The sequence below is a fragment of the Bubalus kerabau genome, chromosome 15 (assembly GCF_029407905.1).
Source record: "Bubalus kerabau isolate K-KA32 ecotype Philippines breed swamp buffalo chromosome 15, PCC_UOA_SB_1v2, whole genome shotgun sequence".
Lineage (NCBI taxonomy): Eukaryota > Metazoa > Chordata > Mammalia > Artiodactyla > Bovidae > Bubalus > Bubalus kerabau.
In genome coordinates this window covers 61,326,236-61,351,402 of record NC_073638.1, presented here as the reverse complement: position 1 = coordinate 61,351,402, position 25,167 = coordinate 61,326,236, and the positions used below count along the sequence as shown (strand labels likewise).

The 25,167-nt window shown below is 41.6% G+C and overlaps 1 protein-coding gene and 1 long non-coding RNA gene across 2 annotated transcripts in view; both read left to right on the top strand.

Annotated features, from left to right (window-relative positions):
- LOC129629264 (uncharacterized) overlaps window positions 1-25,167 on the top strand; it is a 488,327-nt gene that overhangs the window by 250,308 nt on the left and 212,852 nt on the right. The window lies entirely within an intron of this gene.
- KCNA4 (potassium voltage-gated channel subfamily A member 4) lies at window positions 9,753-13,339 on the top strand. The gene has a single exon (XM_055549190.1). The coding sequence runs from the start codon at window positions 9,753-9,755 to the stop codon at window positions 11,718-11,720; it is 1,968 nt and encodes a 655-aa protein (XP_055405165.1). The 3' UTR covers window positions 11,721-13,339.

Sequence of the window (25,167 nt, the reverse complement as noted above, 5' to 3'; positions counted from 1 at the left end):
AGGTGGCCCTCAGTACCTACCAGTTCTACATCTGTGCAGCCCACCAAACCAATCTGCTGATGGAAGGCCAGCAGAAACAGAGGGCTGATGGTACTATGCCATTTTATATTAAGGGCTTTCAGTATCTGTGGGTTTTGGTATCCACAGGGCATCTTAGATCAGAGGAATGATTGGATCTGACCAGGGTGGATCTCAACTGCAGTGTTTCCCCATATTGGTATATTATTGTTAAAGGTGAAGTACATCACATATTCTCAGTTACTTCCGTTGAAGAAGGGCATTTTTGATTGATTTACGTTCAGAAATCTAAGTCTGAGATGATTTAAGTTTCTGCCAGCTCAATTTCTCTCACTTGGCTTCTCAGATGCATTCATAGATGGAAGAAAAAGATGCTACTGTAGCCAGGAAGCCTGGAAATGTCTGTGACACAGTTTATTTAGTGGATTCTGCAGCTGCTAATCTGGGTTTGCCCAGGGGAGTGTGTCATCCATGTGAACCACATCTGCCCTGTGTGTAAAGGTGGAAAAAGGGTTGAGAATTCAACTATGCAGTATTTTATCATAGATCCTAGTTCAAACTCTTGAATAGAGAGGCATATCTAAGTGTACACTCACTACTTCCTTTTGCCATCCCAATTGGATCCTCTGCCTATCTTTGCTTATTTTTACACTCATTCTTTCTTTTTTTTTTTTTAATTATTTATTTGGCTGAGTCGGGTCCCAGTTGTGGCATGCAGAGTCTTTCATTGTTGTGCTCAGGCTTAATTGCTCCAAGGCCTGTGGGTTGTTAGTTTCCTGATGAGGGATTGAACCCATGTCGCCTGCATTGGAAGACAGATACTTTTTTTCTTTAAATTATTTTTAATTTAAGGATAATTGCTTTCCAATATTGTGTTGCTTTCTGCTATACATCAGCGTGAATCAGCTGTAGGTATACATATGTCCCCTCCTTCTTGAACCCCCTTCCACTTCTCAGCCCCTTTCACCGTTCTAGGTTGTTACAGAGCCCCAGTTTGAGTTCCCTGAGTCATATAGCAAATTCCCATTGCTTATCTATTTTACATATGGTAATCTATATGTTTCCTTGCTACTTTCTCCATTTGTCCCACCCTCTTTGTCCTCCCTCCTCCTCTGCCTATGTCCATAAGTCTGTTTTCTATGTCTGCGTCTCCATTGCTGCCCTGCAAATAGGTTTATCAGTACCATCTTTGTAGATTCCATATATATGCATTAATATATGATATTTGTTTTTCTCTTTCTGACTTACTTCTCTCTGTATAATAGGCTCTGGTTTTATCCATCTCATTAGCATTGACTCAAATGCTTTCATTTTTATGACTGAGCAATATTCCATTGTATTTATGTACCTCAGCTTCTTTATCCATTCATCTGTCAAAGGACATCTAGGTTGCTTCCATGTCTTGGCTATTGTAAACAGTGCTGCAATGAACGTTGGGGTACATGTGTCTTTTTCAATTTTGGTTTCCTCAGGGTATATGCCTATTAGTGGGAATGCTGGGTCATATGGTTCCAGTTTTTTAAGGAATCTCCATACTAGGAAGATGGATTCTTAACCCCTGGACCAAAAAGGAAGTCCCCTTACAGTTATTCTTGCCATTCTTATCTCATAAGCCTTTGTCCCGTGGCTCCTTCCGCCTTGAGGACCTTTCTAACCTCAGTTAGTGCTGCTTCTCTCTGCTCCTTGTGTGACTTCTATCAGACCCTGACCACATGGGTGCACGGATGCATCTCTCACCCTTTAGAGATGCACAGGTGTCCATCCAGGGCAGAAAGCAGGTATCTGCTTGCTCTACCTGACATTGAGCTGTGCTCAGAGAGTCAGGAAGTGAGTAGTTAGTCTTTCTCTTCAGGACAGATGTTTCCTCACTTTAATGAGAAGTGGTTATGCCTGTTCTGAGGTCTTGAGACCTGACCAGTAGTGGTATGCCTGCAATGGAATGGAAGGTGGTGTGATGAAGTCATTGAAACATCCATCTATAAGGAAAACCTGGCTGAATGATTCATCTTTCATTAGGAATTATGGGCTGCTCAGAACATCTGCATCCATACATTAGGGAAGCATGGAATCAAGTCGATCCCCAGAATTCTTTCCCTATCACATCCCTTCAGAACTTTAAAAAGGCTAATAGCTGCGAGGCTGGGGTAAGCAGGTAAAAAAGCAATCTTCTTTGGGTTTTCTCCCAACACATTCACTGAGCTTTCTTGGCAAATGAAAGCCTCTTCCATTATTCATTCATTTTAGTACATTCTTATCGAGTGCCTACTCTGAGTCAGGTATTGCGCTGGTTGCTTGGGATACAGTGCCTGTATTCAGGGAGGTGTTGTGGGCTTCTTGGGGACAGAGAGGAGGAGTGAACAGAACACTGCAATTCTCTGGAGACCATGGTCCCCAAAGAGAACAAAAGCTTTTATAATGGAGGTAGTTTGTCTGCTTTGTACAAAGGAAAATCTGCTGCCCTTTGCCCTTTTTTTTTTTTAATATAAGCATAGGCTTCATAGTGTGATCTGGAATATCTGTATTACCACTGAGAGAATTCAAAGCCAGGAAGAAATTATTTGTGGTAATAGGTATATTTGGATGTGTTTGAAGAATTTTGACTAGCTGATGACTAAAAAAGGCAAGAAAATAATTTTCTCCTCTCCAAAGAAAATACAGTTTTGAAACTGAGACAAGGTCAATTTTTGTTGGTCACAGCAAAGAATCTTTCTGCTACTATTTATCTGTGGGAGTTTCTAGGAATCTTTAAGAGAATTTCAGGAAGACAAATGGAATGTTTCTTGTTTTCTTTATCAAGAAATTCTTTTAAAGTTCAAGGAGGGGTGTGTGTGTGTGTGTGTTTGGAAATGGGGGGGATGCCAGGGTAAGGAGAATGCTCTTCTCAATTGGGCCCCAACTACCTCTTAGGTTCCAGTTACTCCGTCCACCTCAGTGCCACATGCCCGTGTATTCTGTATGGCAAGCACTCCAATTCTCACCATTCTTCAGACACATTTCCCCTTTCTTTGTCAGTCCTTGCTTGCTGCCCCCAAATTATATACTACTCCATTGGGGCTTCCCTGGTGGCTCAGATGGTAAAGAATCTGCTTGAAATTCAGGAGACCGGGGTTCCATCCCTGGGTTGGGAAGATTCTCTGGAGAAGGAAGTGGCAACCCACTCTAGTAAGTATTCTTGCCTGGAGAATTCCATGGACAGAGGAGGCTGACAGCCTATAGTCTATGGGGTCACAAAGAGTTGGACACGACTGAGCAACTAACACACACACACACACACACACACACACACACCATTTGCTGCATCTCAGGAACACCATTCTCATATTCCATGGACAGAGGAGCCTGGTGGTCACGGTCCATGGGGCTGCAAAAAGTTGGACAGGACTAAGCAACTATTGGGCATTTTAAACTTTAAAATTCTCTGGGCAGTGATAGGAACGAACAGTAAATGGCATGTGGAAGCATGATACATAAGTTTTAATATGATCCAATTAAAATGTCCAAGCTTCAGTATACATGTTCTCTTTTGTGTATTGTTCAACCTCAGTTTTCATCTCCCTGAAAATATTCCACAGTTGCTTTTTTTGATCTCAAGATCCTATGCTCTCAACCCTGCCTTTACCATCCCAAGAAATATCCTTTTGATGAGATGATAAACTTAATCAGGTGCTTTTGGCACAGTGACTACCCCACATTGTGGAGTAGAGATGGGATCTGGGGCCGGTACCCTGGATGGTTTTGAGCTTTTGGAGGAATCCACCTTCCCTACTTTCTGAAACGGATGATAGTGGGGCATGAATGGAGACAGAGCCTCTCTATCGGGGGAGGAAGCACCATTCTCTCAATTCTCCCACCTGTGGTTGAGGCCAGAGGATCACAGTACATGTGTTCACAACATAGGTTCTAACTTTTGTCACTAACTGGAAGAAGTTAGGAAAATCAGACCTCATATCAGTTAAATTCATTTTTTTCCCTTTTCACCAAATACAATGTGAATTTTTTTAGTTATTTAAAAAGATCCAAAAAATTAAACAGCAAGGAAATGCAGTCCTGATAGTGTCCTTCGCCAAGCCAGCAGCGGTTAGGTGAGTGAGCAGAGGGCATATCTATAATTCAGCTCGGGAATATTTCTCTTAATAATTAATAGAGTGCCACAAAAGGAGGCCCAATAGGGCCCTCGAACAAAGCTGCCAGCTGAGGACGACAGTGGTCGCCTCGGAGCCAACTGACCCGCCCAAGGTCGGATTTGCTCCAGCAGTCCGGGCGCGCGCCGCCACTGCCAGCTTGGCCACAGGGGGAGCCGGGAGAGGCGCCCGGAGCCCCGCCGCCAGTGAGCGCGCGCGCGTGTCTGTGTGTGTCATCTCTCACTTCCCACCGCTAATCTTTCTTTTGGCATATTTATGAGAATTGCGTGTTAACATCCACGTCCTGGGGCACTTCACAAGGAAGCCACCAAATAAGCAATCTGGAGTCCATCGGGGGTGAGGAGACGCTGCCGGCGCACTCGCCCGTCCAAGGGGTGTCGGGGTATGTGGGGGGAGTGCGTTTTTTGTTGTTCAATGGAGGTGGGTGGCATTGGAGATCCGACCACTAGGACAGAGACCTCCCGGGAGCCAAACTTCTCGCCAACGTATTTCTTTTTGCAGCAACAGGTTCCCCGAGGGCTGTCCCCCGCCGCCTGGGCGGACTGGCAACCTGTTCCTAGCCCTTTGACTCTTATAACTCGGACCTCAGCCTCCCTTTCGTAGCCCTTAGCCTGGGCCCGATTCTAATTTCAGTAATCCTTCTCTTCTCCGAGTACAACACCTGTGTAAAGTCGGTCTCCTCCGCTCCGGAGACGTCCGACCCCAGAGCTGAGGCCAACAAACTCTCCACAAGGGAGACGGAGACCGAGGGGTCTGGGCGCGCTGGAGGGCGACCGGACAGCTCCCGGCTGGAGGCCTCGCCAGGGATGCCATCGGGGTTCCCAACCCCACAAACTCGTTATGATGTCGGGGGAAGGGGGGCTGTGTGTGTGTGGTGGAGTGGGGTGGTGGGTGGGGTGCCGGGGGAGATGCAGAGAAAACGCGTCAGGAAGAGGAGGAGAAGACACCCAGAAGCACCTTGCTGTCGAGCTTGGACCTGCCGTCGAAGTCACCTCTTCCAGCCTCTCCTGACGTTTCTGCCCTGCCGTCGGGACCAAAGCTTCAAAGGGGACACCTCTCCCTCTGCGATTAGCTCCTCGCCTCTGGGGGCGCCAGCTAGGGGACCCTGGAATGCTGCCTAGCGGTTCCCGGGAGCTTCGGCGTCTGGGGGCCGGGCCGGGGGGCGGGCAGCCGCGGCTTCATGACTGCGCCCGCCCCGCCGCTCCTGGAGGCGCCCCTGGCTACCGCGGTGAACGCCCCACCCTCGGACGGCCCTGGCCCCGCCCCCGGACGGCGCGCGCTCCCGGCCAGGGGAGGCGTGTGCTGCTTCTGCAGCCAGCGAGAGAGCGAGAGGGATGGATATTGGAGGAGGAATTCGGGCTTAACAAGTGATCGCTGCTGTCTAGGATTTTTTTTTTTTTCTGGGGAACCTTGACTTATTTTCCCCGTCGAGCCCTTCTGTGCTGAACTCCAGAGGAAGCAGGAGTCTTGGGGTCTTCCCTGGGGCAGCCCTGATTCTCACCCCCCGGCTCCAGCAGCTAGGACTCTGTGTCCCCCATCCCCCCGCCCCCGACCAGGCAGTAGAACTTGTTCCGTGGATATTTGGGAGCTCCCACCTGCCACACCGGAGCGATTCCTTCCACCCCCAAGATCCTTCTTCCCCTCCTCCAGCTGTTGCAGCTTGAGGGGGAAAAAAAGCCAACCGGGGATTTTCTTTATTTTTATTTTGCACCCCGCCTGGGAATGGTAAGTATGACACCTCTCTTACCTCTCCTCTCCTCTCCTCTTTGGCTATTAAGAAACAGTGGACATTTGAGGGATAAATAATATCGAGAATGTGACAGAAGGGCATGAATGGAAGACGGTTAAAAATAAAACAGGAGGTGGGAGAAGGGAGGTGCAGATGCTGCGCGGCGCTCCGGGGGGCCAACAGTTGTTATTTTTCCAACCCCGGGGATGGGGTGCGTGCGCCCTGGTTAATGTGCCCGAGCGGGAACCTAGGTCTGGAGGCGAGGGCGCGATTAAAGATGTCGTTTCCCAACGAGGTGGGGTTTAGATTTAGCATCGTTTTGTCTCATCTCAGACTCACCGGTTCTATTTCTTTGAGAACAGCTGGTGAAGGGGTTTGAATTGTTGCTTCTCCCAACATTTGGGGTTGAGTGCATTTTCTGAGCATTTGAGCAATACATAGAGACTGTATAAATGGCGTGCGTTGAAGTGTGTATTTCTCACGGTACTGGCCCTTGGAATTCTCTCAATCTCTTTCTCCTTTTCTCTCTCTGATAAGGTTCAGGTACCACCCTACAGTTGCAGGAATTAGCACTGAGTGAGGAAAACAGCCTTGTTATTGGGGGTAGGGTGGGAGGAGGAGGGGCGCGATGCTTGACTCTTGTTTGGGGGCGCAGGGATTGGGGAATAGGTAGTCAGCAAAATTCTATTAGTTCCTGGTGTTAAAGAGGAAAGGATATTCCCCTGCAAGATCTCTTCCTAAAGTCTCCTGCAAGGTCTCCCCCATAAAGTCTCCTGAGAGTCAGCTTCAATAGATTCTCCTAACATGAATACCTTGAGTGGAGAAGGAAGAAAGATTTTAAACTAGTCTGATTTGCTGGTTGGAAGGATTTTTTCCTCTTTTTTCTTTTTCTTTCTTTTTTCTCCCCATTCTCTCCCTTTTTATAGACTCTTCCTCCTCTTCTTCTAAGATGAGAATAGTGAGGTAACTGGTAACAAATTAGAAGGAAGATAATTTGCTCTGTGTACAGTGGGGGAGGGAGTTAGGTAAACAAAAATTAACAAACCCAGGTAAAGAAGTAAGTAAATAAGAAACTATTTGGTGCAAGTCTAGCTCTCCTGCAGAGTTGATTGTGAACTAGAAGACCCTCTAACTCATGACCTTCCCGGAGTCTGTTTGGCGAAAGAGGGGGTGTGCGTAGTATAAGAATTCACAGGCACTTTGGTTACACTGGGGCTGTATTTAACTAGTATATTATAACTGCTTTGAGGGGGTTGGGGAAGAAACTGAGGAAACTCTCAGGCTGTTTGGCTTGTGGAAGTCTTTAAAGGATGTTGGCCTGACCCTCCACAGAGAAGATAGATATTTGGAGACCTTGTGAGAGTGAACATTTCAGAGTAGAAAATGATCTTGGGAGTCAGGCAAAGGAGGATACCATTCCAGAAAGCTTCAGAGGTGTATTTTCTGGGTTCTGTGTCCCAGTCAATCTCACCTCTTGTCCTGGGAGAATGTGACTGATCCAGAAGGGATGTGTGATCCGGAAGACCTTTGCTACTTCCCCGACTGTCACTTGATAAAACCTGGGTGTGTTTAGTCTTCTGGGCCGACAGGATTCAGCAGCAGGTGGTCAAGAGGTGGGTCCTGTTAATGGCGCCAGGAAGCCATTTCTCTTATGCTCCCCAAGAGCTTCCAGTAACTGAGGTTGGTAGCTGCCTGGAATCCTGGCTGTTGTTATCCTCCCCAATTCTCTGGGTCACTCTGCATTCTTGGAAGTCTTATTGGACTCAGGGAAGGGAAGACACAAGAGGAGACAAGGAAGCGAGATTAGGACAGGAACATTTACAGGTTCTGGCAGAGGAGATGAGTTAGTTGGACCTACGGAGAACAAACTAAGGAAGAATGAAGGTCAGGAATACCAGGTGTCAGGGGAACAGAAGAGGGCTGCAGGGAAGATGTGATCAGGAAGTGGCAAATTGGAAATAAAGGGAAGGAGAGAGGGACGGAAAAGAGAGGGGGATTTGGGCCATGGAAGCTATGGTTAAATTATAGGGAAGAAAGTATCATAGGCTGAAAACAAAGTGCAGACAAACTGGGATTTGAAACATAAGGAGACAGTCCTTGAGCAAAGTGTAGGAGGAAGCATCAAGGTGAACATGGGGGAACTGCAAGGAGAGTAGATGATTATTAGAGAAGTGGAAACTGGGATTAGCTCCTAGGCTGTGGGTGGTAGGGAGTGTTCTGGAGTCTGGGGAACAGAAAAACAACAACAGGGACATGCTTCAGGAGTCAGGGAATGACAACTTAATACAGACCACTTGCGAGCCTCAAAATGTCCAGAATGACTTCACGTTCTGTCCTTCCCCTGCTTAGACAGTGGTATAAGGACATATGCATTTGGGGGTGGGGAGATTGACCATAAAGTATTATTATGTTATTAATAACTGCAAGCCTTTATTGATATTCCTCATGTACAAGGCACTGTGGTGTTCTGTCAACATCAATTATCTCATTTAATCCTTATACAAGTGGGATGGGAGAGGTTGTATTATTATCTGCACTTTGTAGATGAGGTGACTGATGCTTGTTCGAGTGGTGGAACCTGGATTAAAGAAAACTGGTTTTTCCAACTCCTCTAATCCTGAATCAAGTCAGAGGGGTGGAAGGCCACTGAATTCAGAAATACTTAATGAGTGGAAATTTGAAAAAAATGCCTAGAGATCAATGAATGATGGAAGCAGCTGTAAAGCGACAACACTGTTTATTGTGGAATGAAGAGGGTGACAGTGAGAATTAAGACCTAGCATTAGGGAAAAGGTGGACTGAAAGAAGAACCATATGGGTCGAGAGTGGAGAGAGGAAAAATAATTAAGTTACGATGAAAGTAGACAGTGCTGAAATGATAGCCAAAGAAAAAGAATAGAAGGATATTTAGTGAGAAGGAGATTTAACAACCTGCCCCATTACTACTCCTTGGAAATTTATAGTCGCTTTGGTGCTTTATATAATGGCTTGCTTGCTTGAGGAGAAGAGAAAGAAGTGTATGTAAAGGAAATACTCAGTTTGCTCTTTATTATTTGATTCTTTTTATTTTTCTCCCATGCTTGTTTCCCTTCCTTTTTCCAGGTGAAGTGGCTTCTTCTGCATGATTTTAGATGAAGGATGCTCTGCATTTCCTTGATTTCTATGGAGACCTCAGAGCTGGGCTTGCCCCCCACTGACACCTCATCTTGCATCTACTCTACCTCCCAAGGTCTTTGCCTCTACAGCTAGCTCAACATTGCCCCTAGGTCCAGGAAGCCTGTGATGAACTTAAGGGGAGAGCCGGGAGAATCATCCTGCTAGGCTTTGAGTGGCAATGCCTGGACATACTTCAAATCACATGTTAACATGGGTCAGGCTGTCACTAGAAGGCAAGTGTTAAGACTTAAAGGCTTATTTGCATTTTATTTAAATTTCATGGACTGAGCTTTGGACAATTTCCATGGCAGAAAAAATATATTCCATTCTCTAGGCACAACTGCCTGCAGTCGGCTACTTGCTGTCGTTGAAACTTTCAGCATCAAGACCAATGACATCCTAGTTGTATTTCCAGATTTGAACATCCACCCCAAAACAGGCGTTTGGGAGACCCCGACATTTTCTGACTTTTACTTGAAAGTGCCAGGCCATCTCTCTGGAGAGCAACGTTGAATCCCTGAGAAGAGAGAGCATGGGGCGTGCTGATTTAAAAACAGAAAATGCAAAGTTGGACTGAAAATATCCTTCGTCTTCCAAGCAATCTGCTTAAGGGTTCCAAACTTACCTTAATTTGGTGAGAAAAGAATCTGCCCTATTTTTCTTTCTTCTTCTCCAACTGGAACCAGCCATTTCCCCAAACTGCCACCATGGAGGTTGCAATGGTGAGTGCTGAGAGCTCAGGGTGCAACAGTCACATGCCTTATGGTTACGCGGCTCAGGCCCGGGCGCGGGAGCGCGAGAGGCTGGCTCACTCGAGGGCGGCTGCGGCTGCCGCGGTGGCCGCGGCCACTGCTGCGGTGGAAGGCGGCGGGGGCTCTGGAGGGGGTGCCCACCACCACCACCCATCGCGCGGGGCCTGCACCTCCCACGACCCCCAGAGCGGCGGGGGAAGTCGGAGGAAGCGGCGACAGCGCCCGGAGAAGAAGAAAGTCCACCACCGGCAGAGCAGCTTCCCTCACTGCTCCGACCTGATGCCCAGTGGCTCGGAGGAGAAGATCCTGCGGGATCTGAGTGAGGAGGACGAAGAGGAGGACGACGAAGAGGACGAGGAAGAGGAGGGAAGGTTTTATTACAGCGAGGAGGACCATGGCGAGGAGTGTTCCTACACCGACCTGCTGGCGCAGGACGATGGGGGCGGCGGCGGCGGCGGCTACAGCTCCGTGCGCTACAGCGACTGCTGTGAACGCGTGGTGATCAATGTCTCGGGTCTGCGCTTCGAGACTCAGATGAAAACCCTGGCCCAGTTTCCCGAGACTTTGCTGGGCGACCCTGAGAAGAGGACTCAGTATTTCGACCCTCTGCGCAACGAGTATTTTTTCGACAGGAACAGGCCTAGCTTTGATGCCATCTTATATTATTACCAGTCAGGGGGCCGCCTGAAGAGGCCAGTCAACGTCCCCTTTGATATCTTCACTGAGGAGGTGAAGTTCTACCAGTTGGGGGAGGAGGCCCTGCTCAAGTTTCGGGAGGACGAGGGCTTTGTGAGAGAGGAGGAGGACAGGGCCTTGCCGGAGAATGAATTTAAGAAGCAGATCTGGCTGCTCTTTGAGTATCCGGAGAGCTCCAGTCCAGCGAGGGGCATAGCCATTGTCTCCGTCCTGGTTATCCTCATCTCCATCGTCATCTTCTGCTTGGAAACCTTGCCGGAGTTTCGGGACGACAGGGATCTCATCATGGCCCTGAGCACGGGCGGGCACGGTGGGTTGTTGAACGACACGTCGGCTCCGCACCCGGAGAACTCAGGGCACACGATCTTCAACGACCCCTTCTTCATCGTGGAGACAGTGTGCATCGTGTGGTTTTCTTTCGAGTTTGTGGTTCGCTGCTTTGCTTGTCCCAGCCAAGCCCTCTTCTTCAAAAACATCATGAACATCATTGACATCGTCTCCATTTTGCCTTACTTCATCACGCTGGGCACGGATCTGGCCCAGCAGCAGGGGGGTGGCAACGGGCAGCAGCAGCAGGCCATGTCCTTTGCCATTCTCAGGATCATCCGTCTGGTCCGAGTATTCCGGATCTTCAAGCTCTCCAGACACTCCAAAGGCCTGCAGATCCTGGGCCACACACTCCGAGCCAGCATGCGCGAACTAGGCCTCCTGATCTTCTTCCTCTTCATCGGGGTCATCCTCTTCTCCAGCGCTGTGTATTTCGCGGAGGCAGATGAGCCGACCACCCACTTCCAAAGCATCCCCGATGCATTTTGGTGGGCCGTGGTGACCATGACAACCGTGGGCTACGGGGACATGAAGCCCATCACGGTGGGGGGCAAGATTGTGGGGTCTCTGTGTGCCATTGCAGGTGTCTTAACCATCGCTCTGCCCGTGCCAGTGATTGTCTCTAACTTTAACTATTTCTACCACAGAGAGACTGAAAATGAGGAACAGACACAGCTCACACAGAATGCAGTCAGTTGCCCATACCTCCCTTCTAATTTGCTGAAGAAATTTCGGAGCTCTACTTCTTCTTCCCTGGGGGACAAGTCAGAGTATCTAGAGATGGAAGAAGGAGTTAAGGAATCTCTCTGTGCAAAGGAGAAGTGTCAGGGAAAGGGGGATGACAGTGAGACAGATAAAAACAACTGTTCTAATGCGAAGGCTGTGGAGACCGACGTGTGACTCTCGCTCTCCACCCGACGCCGCCCGCTCCCCCAGTCCCAGCATCTCCAAATATATTTATGCATAGAGAGTGCAGTTATGAAAATGATATATGCAAATGAATCCAATGCATACAGTAGTACACCATTTAATGGTTATACATGGCATAATTGTTACTAAACTTGTATTACATATCAAATAAATGATACATCTTGGAGAGGAGGGAGGCTTAAGTAGGAGCAAATCTATCTTTATATTTTTATTAGAATGCAAGAATTTTGCACATTAACTGGAAGAGATGTTAAAAGTAAACACAGTTCCCTGGAGAGAATGTGTGTGTGTGTGTGTGTGTGTGTGTGTGTGTGTGTGCTGTGCGCGCGCATACGTGTGTATGTACAAGTAAATTGTCAACGTTGTTAGTAATCGTGCAGTGATGGGAAAAGTTGGCATTTTGAAGTATTTACTATGTAAGAACTAATGAATTTGAGCAGTTGTTTATTCAGTGCTTTAATAGCATTTCATGTCTTTGGATTCCATAGCTGTTGTTTTTTAAAAATTGTAAGAAATATTATGTAGAAAAAAGAAAGTGAATTATTTAATAGAATATAGGTCACAATTTTATCTTGGATTTAATTAAAGTTTATTTTTAACTGGAAATTAACTTTTAAAAAGGCTGCAGGGGCCTTTAGAAATTGATTATATTTTATTATTAATTTTGGGAAGATGTGACATCAAATGCCTAACAATAATGGAAGAAATGAAATCAGAGAAACTGTAACAAATTTTGTTCACAGATAACAGGACTGAAATTTTCTTTACTTTTTTTTTTCCTTTGCACTACTTTATATGCTGGAGATTGAGAAAGACTTCATACTGTGAATGTTTACAAATGTAACAGTTCAATGACAATCATTGGAAGAATGATTTCTTAGTCTTATTTTATTGTTCTCTTATTTTCTTTGTGTAAGACAGATGGCCACACAGATAGTAGCACATGATTCCCTTCTTTTTTAAAATCTCAATAATTGATCTGCAAAGGGACTATGAAGTCAAATTTAGCAAATGAATATTTTGAAATTGGTCTGTTAACAATGATGCTTCTGAAACCATACTATTTTATATATTCTTCTGCCTTTAAAGCCAGAATAATTTAACCAAAGTTAATGCATGCACTGAAAGAATTCTTGAAGAAATAAGATGCCCAGCAGCTACAGTGATTATGGCTTAAGAGCTTTCTATTAAATGTGCAACATAAATGCTAGATTTACTAAGTTTATTTATTTGTGCAGCGACTTAAGGGCAGAATGTGGGGATTCACCTCAGAATTCAGCATTCTATTTGCTCAGATTGATAGAACTGGTGTCAAAACATTGGGTTTCCACATCACCATCATTATCATTTTTATGAAAGGAATTTATGACACTTAAAACTGAATTTAACTCACGACAAGGTGTTCTAGAATGTGAGGTAACAGCTAGTGATGTGACTTACATTGTTAAGTCATCAAGAGATGTAGGTTAGCAAACTCAGAATGCATAAGAGGCCTTATTCTCCAATATTTTAACTTCTGTTCTTTATAAAATGGTTGTTCTGAGGTCTGGGGGGAAAATGCTATGGAAGGTATCTCAGCACATAATGAACTCTGACAACTGTGAACTTTAAAAAAAAAAAAAAAAGAGCTACAGTAGCTTTTCTCAAGACTTATAACACCAGGTCATCATTTGGTAATGACATAAATCTTATCTCTCCTTTAATGATACTTAAAATTCAAAGTAAATTCAATGTTGGATTTAAAACCCAAGTTTTATCCCCTTCTCCACCACTATAGAGGTACACCTTTCAAGAACACCTTTTGGAGAATGAAAAACAGCAGCGGTGGGGGAGTATGGGGGTCAGTTGAGTGTGCAGACCAAAAATCTCTAGTGGACAACAGAGAGTTACAGAACAAGGAAATGCCATCTTGTAACAAGACTTCCAAGGTGGCATTTTAATATATTTTGGATTTAGAGCAAAAAATGTAGCAAACATTAGACTAGGGTAACACTCTTCAGGTTGGTCACCGTTCATTTGGGAAGGTTTCTCTGTTCATCTCTGCCCCTGCAGTTTCCTCTTACTGAAAAAGAGGACACATGGTGCATTTGTTATGTCAGAGTTTTTACAGAAGGCAAATGAGAACATGTGAAAACTCTGAAATGCAGAGTTCCGTATAAATGCCTGATGTTACGTCTGCAGTGCTTCATGCTCCTCTGGGAGAAAAAGAGGTTTAGAACCCTTGAGTTACATGGTTTATTAGGATATTGTAAAAATCATGGATAGTTTCTTTAATTTTGAGCTCCTTACAAGCAGAGGGTTTGCAGACACAAGATAGCCTGTCATTGAATAATTACTTCAGTTTCTTCTCTTGGGGGAGGATCCCAGGCATGTTGTAGTATAAAAAATTGGCTCTGTGGACAAGATACCATGTATCTTTTGCTGTACCCAACTAGGTCAGATTATATCTTAAAATAGTTTAAATGTAACTGTGGCATTGGTTGTTTACTGACCATGCTATAATAGCAATAGCAATGATTTGGCTGTTGAGAAAATGTATTTTGTTGGTTCTACAGCATCTCCTTTTTAAATCTGAAAAGTTACATTAAATTGTATTGATATGTATTGGAATTGGTAATTCTGAGAATCCAGAATTTAGGAAATTCTGTAATATAGTCATTTAGGGACCCTAAGGGTTGTTTCTTTATCTTACATGGTTTTCTTAAGGGTCACGAAGTGACGGCAGCAGCTTCCAAACCAAATATTACTAGGTTATCACTAAATGTTTGTTTGTGCTTTTCTTCCTGCAAGACACATTTATTTTAGGATGTCTGGATCTTGATTCCACACTAGGAAGGAAGCATTTAAGCCCTCAAAACTTGTATAGGAACACTTTGGTGTGGAACATTTCCCTTATAGAGAATGTGTGAAGGTAGATTCCTCAGTGCAGCTGAGTTTTTTCTTTCCAAATAACAGCTAGACAAAGTTCTTTAGTACCGTTTGTGAATGTTTTATACTAAAATATGCTTCTAGGGGTTATTTGTAACTGATTTAGCAAACGGTATTTTCTTCAAGGCCACCATACACATTTGATTGTAACATAAAAGAAAGATGACCCCATTTAGAGATTTGAATTCTTGGGATCTGGGATCCTTTTGTTGCTTTTTAGATGATAATAAATGTTACCAAAAGTACAATGTTTGAGGGTTATCCTAATCAGAGTCTTTTCAAGGGTAGATGCATTGTTCTCTTTTGCAAATCCTTGGGAAGGAAACAGTTATGCATAACAGTTATGGGAGAGACAGGGGATTTAAATACTCCTTTGATTTTCTGTGAAAAGGGAGCTTGTGGGTTCCTGAGGTGTGACAGCTGGTTTAGGGGTCCAGAGTCAACTTGTTGACTGTGGGCACATCATTTCTAGTCCCTGATTCTCAGGTTTTTGTTTTTAAATGTACAGTCAGGTGCCTAGGCTACATATCAAGCTAATTTAGTGTTTTCTTCAATTCCACAGAATGTTGGTGCTGGAAGGAATTAAATGATAATGTAGCCCAATCAAATGATAATGTATCCCTCAACTCATATCAGCCTTGGTTTTATAGTTAAGTAGTAAGAACAAAACAGGTTTTAAATCTCCCTGTTAGGTTAAATGCAGAACCAGGAGTTTCAAATTTAGCTTTAGAGTGTGAACTAAACCAAATAAATTGGGTTTATGTTGAAGCTATTTATTCTAGCAACTTCTAAAGCAAAGAGATTCACTTATTAAAAAATAACTCCTCAGTCTCCAGTTGAATACACATGGTGAAAGTTGGTAAGTAAACATTTTGATTTCTTGCTTTGTTACAGTACAGTCTTGTCAGTAGACAGTGTGCCAACCTGTGCTGGGGAACTCATTTGATGCTTAGACACATGCAGAGTTTCACAAGTGCTGCTGCTTTCCTTGTCAAATTTGTTTGAAACAGGATCGCCGAAGCTCTGAAAATCTTCATTAAGCATGTGTTGAAATAGAATTCAATATATGGAATAAGAAATATCTAAGGAAAATACTCTGAGTTACATACATACATATATACTTTTTCCCCCATTTTTTTTGGAAGTCAATATTAACCAGTGGAAAATTCTTTTTAATTGCATCGGAATCATAAACATTAGCACCTCCATGTCCGAAGAGAATCAGGCAAGGTTGTTGATTTTCAGATTGTGATACATCTTCAGCACTAACATTGCAGCTATTCCTTGGTAAAGTGGGAAATAAATACACCTCGGTTCAGTTTACGTTTTTAAGTGAACGTGTGATGTTCTTATGCACACGATGCAGAGTGTAACATCCCTCTCTATTTTTTTTTTTTTTTTTTATTGATACAGTTTAGAATGATTACGGGTTGTCATTCAGTGACAAAGGGGCCTGTTCCAGGAAATCTTCCTGACCCAAAAGCCATTTTGAATTCTGCAAGGGACATTTGGTGTGAACAAAAGGTACCTCTTGGTTTTCCTGCCTGAAAAGAAGCTTGACTCAAAACACAGAGTTGCTTAGGCCAATGTTAGAAGGCTATCCTATTTTCTAGGATGGAGATCAAAAAGATCTGTTTGAAAGAAGGTTGATGGAGTGGTTTAAGTTTAAGATTGAAGGGACCAGACCTGTTTATTCAGTAAGTGGGAATATGTACTTTTGAACTGTGGATTAAGATTAAGACTGTGATATAAGTGTTATTTCTGACTTAGTTTTCTGTTTCCATAGCATCCCTAATTTCTCATTAGTGTCTTCCCAAAGTATGCTAATACATATTAGACCATATGGCCCAACTGGAGGTTCAGAAAATATGGTTACTTTATGGTAAATAAATTAATCCCAGAGTATGAGTTAGGTGATTTGAAAAACAGCACGTACGGAATGAGCTGCAGCTCTGAGTGAGACCCTAGCACATCCCCTTTCAGGCCTGTAGGTAATACTACGTGGAATTGGTGTATAAGGCAAGTGATGTGCTAAATAAGAAGTTAAAATCCTATGGATGGAGGAGCCTGGTAGGCTGCATGGGGTCGCTGAGGGTCGGACATGACTGAGCGACTTCACTTTCACTTTTCACTTTCATGCATTGGAGAAAGAAATGGCAACCCACTCCAGTGTTCTTGCCTGGAGAATCCCAGGGACGGGGGAGCCTGGTGGGCTGCCGTCTATGGGGTTGCACAGAGTCGAACATGACTGAGGCGACTTAGCAGCAACAGCAGCAGTAAAGAATAGTTCCACATTCCTTTGTCATGGTGTTGCTGATCTGCAATTCAGTTTTTAATCCATTTGCTATCATTGGTATCTGTGAAGGAGAATTTGTATCTTGAGTACTAGGAACTAAGTGATAGTTGACCCACAGATATTCAACGTTTGTTTCCTGACCTGCAAATTATCTATTGTACAGATTTTCCATAGCTAGTTTCTCATTTGAGGCTGGCTTTACTCAAACTCAGAACCATTGTCTCCCATTAAACAGCCAGTCTAGAAATGCAATATCATAAAAAGAAAACAATCCAGTACAAAGAATCAAAAAATATACAGAAATCAGAAAGCCAAGAAAACCCTATCTGGGAAGCCAAGTCTATTGTTCAGATCAGTGTGTCACTTAGGTTAGAGTGAAGTATGGAGGATTTAGGGGTATCCTTTGTCATGGCTTCTCACCAGTAGCAGAGATAACTAAGTGGTGACTGTCATGGTGGATGACATAAAGCAGAGATAAGTCACTGGAAGAATATACATTGTGAACATTTTCTGTGAAGACAGTGGAAATCCCAACATACTTTTGTTGTTCTGTCACTAAGTCATGTCTGACTCTTTGCCACCTTATGGACTGCAGCCCGCCAGGCTTCTCTGTCCCTTACTACTCCCAAAGTTTGCCCAACTTCATGTCTACTGAATTGGTGATACTATCCAACCATCTCACCCTTTGCTGCCCTCTTCTCCTTTTGCTTTCAGTCTTTCTCAGCATCAGGGTCTTTTCCAATGAGTCAGCTGTTTGCATCAGGTGGCCAAAGTATTGGAGCTTCTTTAACAACTTACTTTAACAATGATCTTAACAGGAATTTGTAGGAATAATTAATAAACATGGAAAATATGCTGTCTTTCTCCAGTTTTTGGTATTATGTGGAAATGCACTTGGATTGTTTTTGATGATTCTGTAGACCAGAGACATATGTTTAAAGCCAAAGAGCATGAAGGCATTTTTATCCACAGTAAGCTACTTGCTGTTGAGGGGTTGATCAGTCACCTCTTAAATCAAAGTACTTAAATAAATAGCCCCTGTGGATATCACCTAAAGTTGTGTCAATGCTGAGCCAAAGAATTATGTTTGTTTTAGCATAATTAGATTAATATATTCATATGTTTATATATCATATGTGTCATTTTCTGCCTTTATTCTGGCAAAGATATATAAGCAAATGAACGGTCTGAGGCACTAAAAGAAACTTCTTAAAGTGAAATGACAATGTGTAAATATCATGTGTTTGGGGAAATGGTAACACTTAAGGATGGAAGAGTCTTCATACTCTACGTTGGATTTTTATGCCATACAGCCACTGTGGTATTAGGGTTAAGCTCTGAGCCATTCCACTGGGTAAGAAGATGTGGAGTTCATTGTCAGGCAAGGTGTTTATATTTTATGGAACATTGTAAAATGTCTATTTTACTCTTCATGGACATTATATGAAGGATGTATATCAACTGGACTATATGGAAACTGGACTATACGGCTCCGCGGATCTACTCTGTGCTCTCTAGAAGTAGATTGACTTGAACCCATATCTTTCTGCATTTTTGTTGTACCTGTTGTTTGTCCTTAATTCTCTTAGGTTCAGTTATAGGATTAAAAGTGTCAGGTTATTTTTTGTTTTTGCTTTGGTGAATGTTCTAGTATCTTTCAGCCTCTGAGGGCACTCACATACAAAACTGGAAAGTGGAAAGTTCTGTATCTTTCAGAGACCAGGCCTGTATTCTCTGAACTCTCTCAGTGATAGATGCCACATTTGTAACATGGACGATGCAAGCTATTCTGTTTATAAACTTAATTCACTCATACCTGAATAGACTGGTGATTCTCCTCCCTGGAGAGCGCTAGCGGTGTTGATGGCACCTGAGCGAGTCTTTTTTTTCTCCTTCAATTGGTAGGGATCATGAGCCAAATGAGGCTTTCATTTGCTATCAGGCAGGGTAGGAAATAATTAATGAAGCTCCTTCTGGACTGAAATCTATCGAAAGGTGATGGAATCTCTAGGGATGTAGTAAGATTTTTATATTTATGTGTGTTTTTTTTTTTTTTTTTTTTCAATTTCTTGTCAGTGTCTTATTGGCATTACTATTGGAAGATAGATTTTAGTTTTTGGATAGTTTACCTAATATTAACAGGACTTTTGATAAGAAAATAGAGACTGTGAGTTCTACATTATCTTATTAGCTTTAAGAGTATCTCTGATTAAATACTTTTAGAAATTAATTTGAGATTTGGAGATTGCAGTATCTATCTAGAGCCATTTATTTGGAGGGAGAGTTATCCCATAAATAATGATTCATTTATTCAGATTTTGTGAGACGATAATGTTTTTCTTCTCTTTATTGTGTCTTCCACATTTTATTTAAATTTATGATTATATTTAAATTGGTGGATATAAATGTTTATCTTCCAGCAGACCAGGTGAAATAGTTGGTTATGAATGACTAGAGAATGACAAGAATGTTTGATGATCTGTTTTGCAGCTTTGGCTGTTAAATGATCTAGAAACTGATTTCAGTATATTTGAAACGTGACATAGGGAAATACATATATAACATAATACCATCTAGATGACAGAGAAGGAGTGCTAGGAATAAATTTTCCTTCTGGGTTTAGAAATCTCAGAGTTCTTGACCTGTTTCTTCCAGACCTGATGCAGCCAATGAGAAGCTAGTAAACTGCTTTTTTTTTTTTTTTTTTTCTTGCAGTAGCAGCAGGATATAAGAAGGATAGGAACTAAGTGGGAGATAAGGGAGTAAGAGAGAGGGGGTAAGGGACAAAGAGTTATGCCTAAATGAAGTCCTTAACTGGATGGCAAAAATAGCTAGGTCAGTCTAAACAGTACTTTGTTTGATAGTGCTGCCTACTAATATGTGTTAACCCAATAAATACAGAAAAGTGAGTTTATCACTTGGTATTGGTACCAGACTTAGTAGGCCTGTGTTTGTACAGGTCGCAATACCCTAATTCCCTTTGCTCCTAGTCTTTGAGAGCACTCACATTCAAAACCATAAATCTGTTGCTGAGAATTAAAGCTATCTGTCTTATTAAACTCACCTTTCCCTTCAGAGCAAGGGATTCTTTCACGTCCTCAGACGATTACCACTTGGGCAATTACTATATTTCACAGGGAATAATTCCCTCCTCTCATCTCACTCCCTCATCCTAATACAGAATGTTATTGTGGTAGGGTATTAAAACCAGTACAGAATTAAGCAACCAACTGAAGCCCTGGGAGTGAATGTCACTAATACAGAGCTGAATGATGTGTTTATGTTGGTTAACGCCGGTGTGCAATTCTTAGAGGAATGAAAAAAAAATCATAAAATCTGTGCAGCAACAAAATTAGAACTCCTTGCTGCTGTCATATGCTCCTTGCTGATTTAGCTGCTGCTCATCCACAGAGAAGAGGTGTTAATTTCACTACTAGAATTCACATACTTCACAAGCTGCAAGGCAGTGTGACAAACAGCGGAGAAAGGGTTAGATTGGACAGATGAAGATAAAGTAATGTACAGTATTTTAAGGGGAGAATCGTCTTGTGTCTCCAGAGTATATTTACCCATTCAAGGGACTAAATTGACTCTTTGGAGGGGAAAGGTTACTTAGGAATTACTGTTTCTTTTTTGTTTGTCCATGGTATCACTGTTGGAGATCAGTCTAGCATGGGATAAATCCTGCTGTCATTGCTAAAATAAGCTGAAAATAATATGCTGGAAACACTTTTTTTTGGTTTGTTTGTTTCTGTTATGTAAAGCTGTAGTTACGTTATAAGCTTTGCAAGAGAGATTAGAGAGTCATTCGACTTTCAAAAATTTTACTGCATCCCTAAAGAATTTGAAAAGGAAAAAGAAGATTCTAATATAAGTTCCAACCAAGTATAAACTGGTTCCAGGTAAACTGTTCAAAGCTTTCCTTTTTAGTTTCCTCTTTGAGTTCCCCCCCTCAGTTATTAGGCCTGTTGCTTTTAAACAGCAGAGATCGACATGTGAAATGCTTGGCACCCCCTCACTTTTGATTCAACAAAAGCCCAAATTGGGAATGCTTCTGCCATCCCAGGTTCACAGATTTCTCAGGGAAAGCTTTTTTTGTATGATCTAGGTAGATGTCTTCCCATTTTATAAATCAGGTCATGCCAGTGCATACCCAGAAAGCTTCTATGATCACCTGAAATGTGAGGCTGTTAGGTTCAGTTATTATGGTTAGGTTATTTTCTGCCTATTACGGAACAGCTGGGATTTTAGAAACAGCTGGATGATTAGTTGTGTATTTCCCTTTTTTTTTCACACAGATGCTTTATTACTGTGTAGAAACAACCCCAGTGTGGAATGAGCTGGGAGTATAATAGCAAAAATCTTGCTTTGATGCCACTGTTGTTATTAGGAACATAATGAAGAAAATTAAGGGCAAACAGTTTTGACTGTAGTTTACTTTAAATGCATGTTGTTAGAGGCAATGCACTCATTTCCATTCCTGGACAAAGCAACTGATTTACCAACTTTTTAAATGGCTCTCGCGATAGTCCTCAGGCTGCTGAAGTTCTGCTTTGGCTGTTACATTTTACTTGCTTAAGGGGAAATGTCTACACAGGAGGAGACATCACCTGAGTTTTCCATTCACTGTTGGCAAGGGGAGCTGACAGAGCAGGCAGGCTCCGGTCCTCTCACTCACCAGGGTCTATTTTTAGATTGGTCCCTTTGTGACTAACTTCAGCCCTAACTAGAGGGGTTGAAATTCGAAGACAACACCATGTTTTATTATGAACATTTGCAGGTTTATAAAACTGTTTGGAATTGTGAAAGGGACACATTTAATTCAGGCGCTGTTTGTTGGTTCCTCATCCAGGGCTAAAATTAGAATAACTTCTTTTCTTTCACCAATTATTTTTTTCAAAAGAGGTTTGTTAAGCTCACATTAAGTGGCTGGGCTGTGCTTGCATTCCAGTCTCTAAATGGACTAACACTTCAGAGAATAACAGTCTACCTAGAAGGATTTTTGAATTAAGGAAAGATTGATTCTTGTTTATTATTACTATTACCCCCTCTCTTCCCACTAGAATCTATATGTGTGACTGGGTCTGATTTCTCTTTAGAGAATAAATTGCCAAGGTATCATGCTTTATTAATATTTTTTATAAATTCTATCTTGCGTCTGTAAAGTGCTTCCATTTCTGTAATAGCTTCTATTTAAACTGCATAGTAAATGGGACCAGATTCAACTTGCCAATTTTTCAGGATTCTTGCTCATATAATAATAATTTTCAGTGCTTTCAAACAGTAATCACCTCTACAAAGAGTATTTACTTATTTTAATTCCCAGAATTTATATTTCTTCTATTTGATAACATGTGATTATAACTCAGGAGGAGAGAGGCAAAGATTTGACGGAAATAATAAACATCTGTGAAACAGTAAACAATAATTGTATTTTTTAATGCCAAAGTAGATTTTTTTCTAGGACCATGGTCTTTTGTTCCACAAAAAACAGTTGTTAAGCACATCTGTATGTTCCTTTTTCCTTGGGAATAATATGAGTGTCACTGATGGTGCATTTTCAGATTTTGACTTGAGTAAAGACCGGAGTTCTTTGAATAAATGTAAAAAAGATTGTGCTTCTTATGGACTAGCTACCTAGGCAAGCCAGATGAGACTGCGTCAATTACATATCTAAATCAGGGCAGTTGAGGCCGCTGTTCGGAATTTTTCTGAGATGCCTTCTGTCTGCATTGCTTACATCACATAAGTGTTTGCTCAAATGTCTATTTGCTTTCAAGATGCTGTCTTGATTTCTTTCTCTTGGAATTAAGGCTGTCACACTTGAAGTTCGGTTGTAGTAACATGTTTAGCTTTCTACATCTAGCTTTAACTTCTTCAGAACAACTTAAACTTCTATGAGATTTATCTTCAGGAACATCATTTTTTATTTTCTGAGTGTTTCAGAACATACGTTAGAGACCTTGGATTTTAGTCTTCATTCAAGTCAAAAAACCATTATCTTTAGTTGAAGCTGCTTCTGATTTGAAGCCAAAACAATTGGTCGTGTCAGTGAAAGGAAGAAAAAAAAGCCAAGTTGATGTCTGGCATTGTGAGATCACTGATTCAATTCTGCTTCTTAAAAGTCATTAGTATGAAACGCATAATAGATTCTTTTTAAATTTGGGGAGTTTTCAAGTACTATCTGTCCTGTCAGGGAAATACCTTTCATTATAAAACCATTATTTTGTGGGATTTTCTTCTTTTTTTTTTCTCTTTTTACTTGAGCAAATTGCAGCTATTCCTGTCCCTTAGCAATAGGACATTCTGCACACTTAAAAGCAAACAAAGCCATGGTTTATGTGATTTCTTAAAACTAACATGGTTTTCCCTTCACAATTTTTCCTGAAAGTATTTGAAACTTTTAAAAGGTATAGTTTAGCCTAAATTAGCAAAATACATAGTTAATACTTGACGATTTTTAGCCAAATAGCTGAGTTGCTCATTATTTACTGTGAAGAAGGAGAGGACTCTTACAATTTTTTTTACCACATTAGATATTGGAAATGAAAATACATATATTTATTTATAATTTCTGAAAGAGACTGAAGGTAACAGCAAAATGTTTTGTGTGGTTCATTCAGAAGTCCTTAAACAGAAGCCAATTGCACTGAAAATATATCCGATTTATCTATACCTAACAAGAGAATGTAATTTAGAAACGTGATATTACATTAAGTAGGTTGTATTTCTGAAGTTTTAAAATAAATTCATATTATATAACATTACCTATATTTAGAGCCTTTAAAAATACACACTAAATAGTCTAATGGGTGTGTGTGAATGTTCTCAGAATAGAGTTTGACAATTTAAAAACCTATTTCCCTGGAAGAGCTATATGTTTGCAGAAGAAAAGTTACTTTATGTACACATTTGAATATAAATATATGACTCAAATTGTAACTTTTATTTTGGATCTTGATCTTAAATTTGGTTTAAGGTATCAACTGGATAGTTTCTGTGACATTAAATAATCATTAATTATTTGTTTCTATTAGAATAAAACTTTACCTTAAAAATAAGAGGGACTAATAATTTGTACAGATTGACCCCTACAGAATTAGTACATAAAACAAACATTTCTTTTTTCACTGCTCATGTAGAGCCATTTCTCAGTAATTATGTTTTTCTGCTTTTTAAAAATTCGAAACTAACATTATTTAACTAAGTATTTATTGCAATCTACTCATGCTCTTTGTCAAAACCTGACTATTTGCCATAGGAGAAATAAACCTCTTGGCCCCCACAGAGTAGTTTTAAAAGCATCTTGTAATAAAACTCTCACCAGAAAGATGGTTCCATGGTAGATATTCAAGGACAGTATTATAGGCAGCTCTGGGGTCATTTAATGGAAAGTACAACTTAAGTGATTCAATTTCACTTAAAAAAGGAAAAGAAGCCTATATTCTTATCAAGTCGAATGTTACCATAGGTCCAATCTTTTAAATCAGTGGATGGTCAAATGAAAAATTGGGGGTGAGGTATAGATAGTTTTGCTATTAAATAAAATAACATTTTAATTTTAGTTCCATTCTTACCTCAAAACAAATTCTAATTATAGGAGATGCTTAGTTTTCTAACTGGCAGAGAACGAGAGCAAGAAGTTCAAGTCAGATTAATCAGAATAAGCAGAATTTGCTTTTTGTGGTGTTTATGCTTGTGGCTATAACACAAACTGATTATCTTATAATTTGTATCATTTGCATTTTAATATCATATTTTAATAACTTCCAGTGGAAGTTATAACTAATAATTTCCAGGGAAGCCTAGGTGGTAAATTTAGGCTGTGTGCATTGCAGCCAGCTACCATTTAGCAGATGCATAGACATGGTCATAGAGTTTGCCACTGTCTACATCACTATTAGTACTGTAAACCTATTTGTGCTGAAAGCTTATTTTTCATTTCTTCCTTAGGTTCTCTGAGAACAGTGTTTATTTTTTATTTAATTTAAGAAAATCATTATTTTTTTAGGAGAATGTATTGACTCTGTCTGTGAAATGGAGATCATGTGGCAATAGAGTGTGGGAGAAGTAGTTGTGTATTTTTCATAGTTTTGGCCACTTAGGTTGTCTGTTTATTTCCAAATCAAAACTTACATATGTTTTTCCTTGATTGGATAAAGTGGTTGATGTCTGCTTCTTATCCGTGTGAAG

Coding starts and splice junctions, on each gene's coding strand:
- KCNA4 (XM_055549190.1), top strand. CDS start 9,753: ATGGAGGTTGCAATGGTGAGTGCTGAGAGCTCAGGGTGCAACAGTCAC.